The sequence below is a fragment of the Oncorhynchus masou genome, chromosome 9 (assembly GCF_036934945.1).
Source record: "Oncorhynchus masou masou isolate Uvic2021 chromosome 9, UVic_Omas_1.1, whole genome shotgun sequence".
Lineage (NCBI taxonomy): Eukaryota > Metazoa > Chordata > Actinopteri > Salmoniformes > Salmonidae > Oncorhynchus > Oncorhynchus masou.
The window spans coordinates 84,643,326-84,655,199 of record NC_088220.1 but is presented as its reverse complement, the minus strand read 5'-3'; the positions used below and the strand labels follow the sequence as shown (position 1 = coordinate 84,655,199).

General features: G+C 44.0%; 1 protein-coding gene across 4 annotated transcripts in view; it reads left to right on the top strand.

Moving 5' to 3' along the window:
- LOC135546707 (muscleblind-like protein 1) overlaps window positions 1-11,563 on the top strand; it is an 89,508-nt gene extending 77,945 nt beyond the window's left edge. For 2 of the 4 annotated variants that reach the window (XM_064975338.1, XM_064975335.1), the window contains 4 exons: window positions 412-562; window positions 7,965-8,000; window positions 9,963-10,054; window positions 11,507-11,563. In XM_064975338.1, the coding sequence (XP_064831410.1) occupies window positions 412-562; window positions 7,965-8,000; window positions 9,963-10,054; window positions 11,507-11,563 (336 nt within the window). The remainder of the gene's footprint in view (window positions 1-411; window positions 563-7,964; window positions 8,001-9,962; window positions 10,055-11,506) is intronic. The other 2 variants (XM_064975339.1, XM_064975337.1) reach the window with 1 other exon arrangement.
- Window positions 11,564-11,874: the final 311 nt, after the last annotated feature.

The following is an 11,874-nucleotide window of genomic DNA, read 5'->3' as shown; positions in this document are numbered from 1 at the left end:
TACCACTACCACCTCCATCACCACCACCACTACCACCTCCTCCACCACCTCCACCTCCACCACCACCACCTCCACCACTACCTCCTCCACCACCACCGCCTCCACCACTACCTCCTCCACCACCACCACCTCCAACACTACCTCCTCCACTACTACCACCTCCACCACTACCTCCTCCACCACCACCACTACCATTACTACCATCTCCACTACTACCTCCTCCACCACTACCTCCTCCACCACTACCACCTCCATCACCACCACCACCACCTCCACCACTTCCTCCTCCACCACCACTACTTCCACCACTACCTACTACACCACCACCACCACCACCACTACCATTCCCACCACCTCCACTACTACCTCCTCCTCCACCACTACCTCCTCCACCACCACCACCTCTATCAGGGGCTCCCACCTTTACCTCCATTACCAAAGAGACCCACACTTGAAAAATCCAATGGTGCCACCGCCATGTTCAACGCCGCCAACATGTTCCAGTACCAACAGGCCCTGGCCAACATGTTCCAGTACCAACAGCAGCAGTTCATCCCGTCGGGTAGGTTTGAACCTTTTACCTTTCACCTCTCAACTCATCACAACCCCTGAAGTCAAATCTGATGCTGCTTATGCTTACCTCCATTCACAAACCTCAAACCTTACCAGTTAAACATCTGGCTTCATGCTCCTTGCCAATAAAATCTCTGGTTTTAGGCTCCTTACCCATACAACATCTGGCTTCAGACTCCTTACCCATAAAACTTCTGGCTTCAGGCTCCTTACCCATAAAACGTCTGGCTTCAGGATCCTTACCCATAAAACCTCTGGCTTCAGGCTCCTTACCCATAAAACCTCTGGCTCCAAGCTCCTTACCCATAAAACCTCTGGCTCCAAGCTCCTTACCCATACAACCTCTGGCTTCGGGCTCCTCAAAGGTAAAACCTTTGGCTTCGGTCTTGCACAGCGTACATAGGTCTGATTGGACATTCATTCATTTTGCAGTATCCCTATTATTGCAATGACAATTGGACACACTAACACAAACTCACACACACATACACCAGTCTGAAAACATTGGCAGCACCCTGGTCCAACCACATACACCAGAACACAGGCATCATCCTGGTCTGACACACATACACCAGAACACTGGCACCACTCTGGTCCGATCCACATACACCAGAACACTGGCACCACTCTGGTCCGATCCACATACACCAGAACACTGGCACCACCCTGGTCCAATCCACATACACCAGAACACTGGCACCACTCTGGTCCGACCCACATACACCAGAACACTGGCACCACCCTGGTGCGACCCACATACACCAGAACACAGGCACCATATTGAACCGACCCACATACACCAGAACACTGGCACCACTCTGGTCCGACCACATACACCAGAAAACAGGCACAATCCTGGTCCGACCCACATACACCAGAACACTGGCACCACCCTGGTCCAATCCACATACACCAGAACACTGGCACCACTCTGGTCCGACCCACATACACCAGAGCACAGGCACCACCCTGGTCGGATCCACATACACCAGAACACTGGCACCATCCTAGTCCGACCCACATACACCAGACCACTGGCACCACCCTGGTCCGACCCACATACACCAGAACACTGGCACCACCCTGGTCCGACCCACATACACCAGAACACAGGCACCATCCTGAACCGACCCACATACACCAGAACACTGGCACCACTCTGGTCCGACCACATACACCAGAAAACAGGCACAATCCTGGTCCGACCCACATACACCAGAACACTGGCACCACCCTGGTCCGATCCACATACACCAGACCACTGGCACCACCCTGGTCCGACCCACATACACCAGAACACCGGCACCATCCTGATCCGACCCACATACACCAGAACACTGGCACCACTCTGGTCCGACCACATACACCAGAAAACAGGCACAATCCTGGTCCGACCCACATACAACAGAACACTGGCACCACTCTGGTCCGACCCACATACACCAGAGCACTGGCACCAACCTGTTCCGATCCAAATACACCAGAACACTGGCAGCACCCTGGTCCGACCACATACACCAGAACACAGGCACCATCCTGGTCCGACCCACATACACCAGAACACTGGCACCACTCTGGTCAGACCCACATACACCAGAGCACTGGCACCACCCTGGTCCGATCCAAATACACCAGAACACTGGCACCACCCTGGTCCGACCACATACACCAGAACACAGGCACCATCCTGGTCCGACCCACATACACCAGAACACTGGCACCACTCTGGTCCGACCCACATACACCAGAGCACTGGCACCACCCTGGTCCAACCCACATACACCAGAACACTGGCAACACCCTGGACCGATCCACATACACCAGACCACTGGCACCACCCTGGTCCGACCCACATACACCAGAACACTGGCACCACCCTGGTCCGACCCACATACACCAGAACACAGGCACCATCCTGATCCGACCCACATACACCAGAACACTGGCACCACTCTGGTCCGACCACATACACCAGAAAACAGGCACAATCCTGGTCCGACCCACATACACCAGAACACTGGCACCACTCTGGTCCGACCCACATACACCACAGCACTGGCGCCACCCTGGTACAACCCACATACACCAGAACACTGGCAACACCCTGGACCGATCCACATACACCAGAACACTGGCAACACCCTGGACCGATCCACATACACCAAAACACTGGCACCACCCTGGTCCGACCCACATACACCAGAACACTGGCACCACCCTGGTCCGACCCACATACACCAGAACACTGGCACCACCCTGGTCCGACCCACAAACACCAGAACACTGGCACCACCCTGGTCTGATCCACAAACACCAGTTTTTTTATTTTTTATTTTACCTTTATTTAACTAGGCAAGTCAGTTAAGAACAAATTCTTATTTTCAATGACGGCCTAGGAACAGTGGGTTAACTGCCTGTTCAGGGGCAGAATGACAGATTTGACACTCGGGGGTTTGAACTTGCAACCTTTCGGTTACTAGTCCAACGCTCTAACCACTAGGCTACCCTGCCGCAAATGCTCCCCAGTGAGGGTCCAGTGAGTGTTACATTTACATTTAAGTCATTTAGCAGACGCTCTTATCCAGAGCGACTTACAAATTGGTGAATTCACCTTCTGACATCCAGTGGAACAGCCACTTTACAATAGTGCATCTAAATCATTTAAGGGGGGTGAGAAGGATTACTTATCCTATCCTATGTATTCCTTGAAGAGGTGGGGTTTCAGGTGTCTCCGGAGGGTGGTGATTGACTCCGCTGTCCTGGCGTCGTGAGGGAGTTTGTTCCACCAGGATACTGTTGCTCAGATCCTGTAGTCTACACCTCCTCTCCCATTGTTGAACTGTCTGTCAGAGATGGATCGGCTGGCTTTCAGACAGTTCTGGCAAATGCCAGATGGGTCTATTTTAACCTATTCTCTTTTTTTAAGAGAAAATATATTTTTAATCTGGAGGACTGGTGCTAAAACGACATAGCTACTGATTTCTCACATCAAGATACAAAACATCTCTGTGTTCTTTAGGTCTCTGTGTGTTTAATGAGTGACCCGTGTTAACAGTAATAATTAGCATTAATGGCAGTAGATGCAACTTAAATGTGTCTTAATTCACTGCATTGTAGTTGATGTAAAGGTTGATGTTCGGGAAAAGCATTCAGACCTCTTGTTCCACATGTTGTTACGTTAAAGGCTTTTCCTAAAATGGATTAAATTAAACATTTCCCTCGTCAATCTACACACAATATTCCATAATGACATCACAATATCCCATAATGACATCACAATATCCCATAATGACATCACAATATCCCATAATGACATCACAATATACCATAATGACAGATCAAAAATATGTTTTTAGAGATGTACATAAGTATTCAGACCCTTTGCTATGAGACAAAGCTCAGGTGCATCCTGTTTCCCATTGATCATCCTTAAGATCGTTCTACAACTTGATTGGAGTCCACCTGTGGTAAATTCAATTGATTGGACATGATTTGGAAAGGCACACACTTGTCTATATAAGGTCCCACAGTTGACAGTGCATGTCAGAGCAAGAACCAAGCCATGAGGTCAATGGAATTGTCCGTAGAGCTCAGAGACGGGATTGTGTCGATGCACAGATCTGGGGAAGGGTACAAAAACATTTCTGGCGGCATTGAAGTTTCCCAAGAACACAGTGGCCTCTATCATTCTTAAATGAAAGACGTTTGGAACCACCAAGTCTCTTCCTAGAGCTGGCCACCTGGCCACTGAGCAATCAAGGAAGAAGGGCCTTTACAGAGTACAGAGAGATCCTAGATGATAACCTGCTCCAGAGAGCTCAGGACCTCTGACTGGGGCGAAGGTTCACCTTCCAACAGGACAACGACCCCAAGCACACAGACAAGATTAACCCAGGAGTGGCTTCGGGACAAGTATCTGAATGTCCTTGAGTGGCTCGGCCAGAGCCTGGACTTGAACCCCGTCGAACATCTCTGGAGAGACCTGACAATAGTTGTGCAGCAACACTCCCCATCCAACCTGGCAGAGATTGAGAAGATCTGCAGAGAGGAATTGGAGAAACTCCCCAAAACAGGTATGCCAAGCTTGTAGTGTCCTACCCAAGAAGACTCTAGGCTGTAATCACTGCCAAAGGTGCTTCAACAAAGTACTGTGTAAAGGGTCTGAATACTTGTGTAAATGTGAAATTTCCATTTTTTTTTTTATATATACATACAGTGCCTTGCGAAAGTATTCGGCCCCCTTGAACTTTGCGACCTTTTGCCACATTTCAGGCTTCAAACATAAAGATATAAAACTGTATTTTTTTGTGAAGAATCAACAACAAGTGGGACACAATCATGAAGTGGAACGACATTTATTGGATATTTCAAACTTTTTTAACAAATCAAAAACTGAAAAATTGGACGTGCAAAATTATTCAGCCCCCTTAAGTTAATACTTTGTAGCGCCACCTTTTGCTGCGATTACAGCTGTAAGTCGCTTGGGGTATGTCTCTATCAGTTTTGTACATCGAGAGACTGAAATTTTTTCCAATTCCTCCTTGCAAAACAGCTCGAGCTCAGTGAGGTTGGATGGAGAGCATTTGTGAACAGCAGTTTACAGTTCTTTCCACAGATTCTCGATTGGATTCAGGTCTGGACTTTGACTTGGCCATTCTAACACCTGGATATGTTTATTTTTGAACCATTCCATTGTAGATTTTGCTTTATGTTTTGGATCATTGTCTTGTTGGAAGACAAATCTCCGTCCCAGTCTCAGGTCTTTTGCAGACTCCATCAGGTTTTCTTCCAGAATGGTCCTGTATTTGGCTCCATCCATCTTCCCATCAATTTTAACCATCTTCCCTGTCCCTGCTGAAGAAAAGCAGGCCCAAACCATGATGCTGCCACCACCATGTTTGACAGTGGGGAGTTCAGGGTGATGAGCTGTGTTGCTTTTACGCCAAACATAACGTTTTGCATTGTTGCCAAAATGTTCAATTTTGGTTTCATCTGACCAGAGCACCTTCTTCCACATGTTTGGTGTGTCTCCCAGGTGGCTTGTGGCAAACATTAAACAACACTTTTTATGGATATCTTTAAAAAATGGCTTTCTTCTTGCCACTCTTCCATAAAGGCCAGATTTGTGCAATATACGACTGATTGTTGTCCTATGGACAGAGTCTCCCACCTCAGCTGTAGATCTCTGCAGTTCATCCAGAGTGATCATGGGCCTCTTGGCTGCATCTCTGATCAGTCTTATCCTTGTATGAGCTGAAAGTTTAGAGGGACGGCCAGGTCTTGGTAGATTTGCAGTGGTCTGATACTCCTCCCATTTCAATATTATCGCTTGCACAGTGCTCCTTGGGATGTTTAAAGCTTGGGAAATCTCTTTGTATCCAAATCCGGCTTTAAACTTCTTCACAACAGTATCTCGGACCTGCCTGGTGTGTTCCTTGTTCTTCATGATGCTCTCTGCGCTTTTAACGGACCTCTGAGACTATCACAACGCAGGTGCATTTATACAGAGACTTGATTACACACAGGTGGATTGTATTTATCATCATTAGTCATTTAGGTCAACATTGGATCATTCAGAGATCCTCACGGAACTTCTGGAGAGAGTTTGCTGCACTGAAAGTAAAGGGGCTGAATAATTTTGCACGCCCAATTTTTCAGTTTTTGATTTGTTAAAAAAGTTTGAAATATCCAATAAATGTCGTTCCACTTCATGATTGTGTCCCACTTGTTGTTGATTCTTCACAAAAAAATACAGTTTTATATCTTTATGTTTGAAGCCTGAAATGTGGCAAAAGGTCGCAAAGTTCAAGGGGGCCGAATACTTTCGCAAGGCACTGTATTTGCAAAAATCTCTAAAAACATGTCTTTGCTCTGTCATTATGGGATATTGTGATGTCATTATGGGATATTGTGATGTCATTATGGGATATTGTGTGTAGATTGATGAGGGGGGGAAACTATGTCATCTATTTCAGAATAAGTCTGTAACGTAATAACAAGTGTATAAAAAGTTAAGGGGTCTGAATACTTTCCAAATGCACTGTATCACCTGTGTAATTCTGTGTAGCCCTTACCTGCAGTAAAATGACCTAGTGGTCTCAACGGTGGATTGTTATCCACACTTTTCACAATTTCATAATCAATCAATTGTAATAACGCCAGAAATTTGGTGTTTCTATGTTATATTTCAGTCTTCTGTATATGTGAAGTGTAATATTGGGATGCAAACTCCAAATTGAATACATTTCAACTTGATATCAGACATGATACAGGTGTCTTCTTCTTTTTTTAAAGCCCATAACATCCATCTCCACCAACACCACCACTACATCCACCACCACCAACAACACCACCTCCACCACCTCCACCACCACCACCACCACTACATCCACCACCACCAACAACACCACCTCCACCACCTCCACCACCACCACCACCTCCACCACCACCACCACCACTATAACCACCACCACCACCACCACTACATCCAACACCACCACTAAAACCACCACCACCACTACATCCAACACCACCACTAAAACCAACACCACCACTATAACCACCACCACCACCACTACATCCAACACCACCACCACAACCACCACCACTATAACCACCACCACCACTACATCCAACACTACCACCACCACCACCACCACTATAACCACCACCACCACTACATCCAACACCACCACCACCACCACCACTATAATCACCACCACCACTACATCCAACACCACCACCACCACCACCACCACTATAACCACCACCACCACTACATCCAACACCACCACCTCCACCACCACCACCACCACTATAACCACCACCACTACATCCACCACCACCACCTCCACCACCACCACTATAACCACCACCACCACCACTATATCCAACACCACCACCACCACCACCACCACCACTACATCCAACACCACCACCTCCACCACCACCACCACCACTACATCCAACACCACCACTATAACCATCACCACCACTATAACCACCACCACCACTACATCCAAAACAACCACCTCCACCACCACCACTACAGCCAACACCACCACCTCCACCACCTCCACCACCACTACATCCAACACCACCACTATAACCACCACCACCACCACCACTACATCCAACACCACCACCTCCACCACCACCACCACCACTACATCCAACACCACCAACTCCACCTCCTGTGTGAGGTGTGTAGATTTGTTTCAGACTACCAATGAACCCTGATTTAGCCCACTGCAGTAGACGGTGAAAGTACTGCATCCTTCTGTACCCATAACAACACTGTCTCCCTCTAATGACACTGTCTTTCTGCGTGTTGATTTCTTCTCCCCGTCTCCCTTTCCAATCCACTTCTTGGTGCAATGCATGATGGGCAGGCTCAATATTGTGCATGACACCTGCAACAACTGTTGGTAGGTGCACGCTTTCCATCCTGATTACCTTAAAGCCTTTTTAGTCCCTCATACTCTATCTCAAGACATCAAGGTGGCCATTTACCACTCTTGGGGCCAAGGAGGAATCTCAATAGTCCTACTCATCTCCATCCCTTGATAGATAGATAGATAGATAGATAGATAGATAGATAGATAGATAGATAGATAGATAGATAGATAGATAGATAGATAGATAGATAGATAGATAGATAGATAGATAGATAGATAGATAGATAGATAGATAGATAGATAGATAGATAGATAGATAGATAGATAGATAGATATATAGATAGATAGATAGATAGATAGATAGATAGATAGATAGATAGATAGATAGATAGATAGATGGATGGATGGATAGACAGATAGATAGATAGATAGATAGATAGATAGATAGATAGATAGATAGATAGATAGATAGATTGATTGATTGATTGATTGATTGATAGATAGATAGATAGATAGATAGATAGATAGATAGATAGATAGATAGATAGATAGATAGATAGATAGATAGATAGATAGATAGATAGATTGCATGCAGTTTACATAAGATAATACGAACATGAACAAGATCAAAATATAAACATATTAATACAAATATTTAATTGTGAATATCTTCTGCATCTAGTGTCCCCAATACATATCAATGCATACCAATACATACCAATACATACCAAGGTATAGCAATCCATACCAATGTATACAATACATACCAATACATACCAATACATACCAATGTATACAATACATACCAATACATACCAATGTATAACGATACATACCAATGTATACCAATACATACCAATGTATACCAATACATACCAATACATACCAATACATACCAATGCACGCCAATACATACCAATACATAACAATACATACCAATACACACCAATACACACCAATACATACCAATACATACCAATACATACCAATGCATACCAATGCATACCAATACATACCAATACATACCAATGCATACCAATACATACCAATGCATAACAATGCATACCAGTACATACCAATACAAACCAATACATACCAATACATACCAATGTATACCAATGCATACCAATACATACCAATACACACCAATATACACCAATGCATACCAATACATAACAATGCATACCAATGCATACCAATACATACCAATACATACCAATGCATACCAATGTATACCAATACATACCAATACATACCAATGCATACCAATACATACCAATACATACCAATACATACCAATGCATACCAATACATACCAATACATACCAATCCATACCAATACATACCAATGCATACCAATGCATACCAATACATACCAATGCATACCAATGCATACCAATACATACCAATACACACCAATATACACCAATGCATACCAATACATAACAATGCATACCAATGCATACCAATACATACCAATGATTTCGTTGTCACTTGGCCAGGTGTTGCCTGATGATAGAGAAGACATGGATATGAATTTGCGGTGAACAATTGAGATGTGGTACAGTGTTGTAGCGCTCTGTTATAAACTGCTGTCAACTAAATAGATTGCAGCGATTCCATAGTTAAACAATTGATTTTCTTGCATTATTTGTGTTTAACGGGAAATCATTTGTAGTAGAATATGACATATAATTGGCATTTAGATTCACAGCTTGGAGGGAAAAAAATACAGAGCTTTTAATCTTCTATTTCCTGACAGAGTGGGACTGGACTGGACTGGGACGGACTGTGGGTTGCAGACAGGGTTAGTTATGGTATTATCATCTTATTGGTGGTGGAGGTGGTGGTGGGTCAATTATGAGACGTGTATCGTTCTGGAAATGTGAATTAAGTGTATGAGTAATTTTGAAGCACATTTTGAGAATATTATGAGCAGTGAGATGTTGTTTTACTGTAGGCTAGTTGTTTCACCTGTTTTTCTCCCCAAAGTACCCATGATGCACGGTGCCACGCCCGCCACTGTGTCTGCAGCCACCTCCTCTGCCACAAGCGTTCCCTTTGCAAACGCAACAGCCAATCAGGTTTGCTCCTCTTCTGCTTCCTCTCTCTCGCTCCACTTCCTGTGATGGAAGCAAGCCACTTCCGGGGTGGTGTTTTGAGAGTACTCTTCTATAGGCAGTATCCACCATATGTTTGGTACTTATGACCCCTCATTGAATGGTTATGAATGGCCATCAGAAGAGGAGGATGGATGCGTGGTGATTGATTCCACCTCTAACTATTCCCCTGAGGCGTTTAAAGACACCGACCAACATTCAGGAAAATGACGACATCGTTTACTCCTCAGTGGTCAGTCTTGTTTTAATTGTAATGGATATTCGCCGTTCGTTTAAATACGATTGATTGTGTATTCAGCGGTGCAAAGTACTCAAGTAAAAATACTTTAAAGTACTAGTATTTTTTGGGGGGTATCCGTACTTTATTTTACTATTTATATTGTAGACAACTTTTACTTTTACTTCACTACATTCCTAAAGAAAATATTGTACTTTTTACTCCATACATTTTCTCTGACAACCAAAAGTACTCGTTACATGTTGAATGCTTAGCAGGATAGAAAATGGTCCAATTCACACACTTACCAAGAGAACACACCTTGTCCTCCCTACTGTCTCTTATCTGGCGGATTCACTAAACACAAATTCTGTTGGAGTGTTTGAGTGTGACCCTGGGTATCCGAAAAATAAATAAAAATGTGCCGTTTGGTTTGCTTAACGTGATGAATTTTAAATTATTTGTACTTTAATTTTACTTTTGAAACTTAAGTATATTTTATAAACTACATTTACTTTTGATTCTTAATCGGGATCAGTGTCCCTTCCATGGGACGGTTGAGCTAACGTAGGCTAATGCGATTAGCATGAGGTTGTAAGTAACAAGAACATTTCCCAGGACATAGACATATCTTATATGGGCAGAAAGTTTAAATTCTTGTTAATCTAAGTGCACTTTCCAATTTACAGTAACTATTACAGTAAGGTAATACCATGCTATTGTTTGAGGAGAGGGCACAATTTGAATGTGAAAATTTACAGAATTTTTATTTAATTATTTTACCTTTATTTAACTAGGCAGTGGGTTAATTGCCTGTTCAGGGGCAGAATGACAGATTTGTACCTTGTCAGCTCGGGGGTTTGTACTTGCAACCTTCCGGTTACTAGTCCAACACTCTAACCACTAGGCTACCCTGCCACCCCAATGGTTCATTGGATCCTTAAGAGTTATCTGTTTTTAGAACCAAATACTTTTAGGCTTTTAATGAAGTGGTATTTAAAACTGGGTGACTTTCACTTATTACTTGAGTCATTTTCCATTAAGGTATCTTTTACTTTTACTCTAGTATGAGAATTTAGTACTTTTTCCATCACTGGGTGTGTTTAGCACAGTCTGTAAGTGAGGCAAAGTAAAATGAAAATATCCCGTTGAGAGTGTTGTGTTGTAAAAGCTGTTTTCTCTCTCATGTTCTTCCTCAGATTCCATTAATATCCACAGATCATCTTACTAGGCACAAGTATGTGACTCAGATCTAGAAATCTCAAGCAGAACAGTAAGACTAATTTTCATAAAAATTTTCATGCAAATCTCTTTTGACAACGTTCTTCAAATTATTCTGTAATTCATTATTTTTACGATTCTCTTCTGATCTATTCATTGTTCTCCCGCAGATGAAACTGCAGTGTGCCGGTGTCCCACAGCTCCACACCCTTCATGCCTGTAAACATAGAAATCTGTAGAAGATTATTTCTAGAGCCAGTAACGTCCAACCACCTGTAAACTATAGTGGTACTGACATGCACGCTGCTCTAGGAGGGTTCAGTTGATCATTGCATTCCACACACAC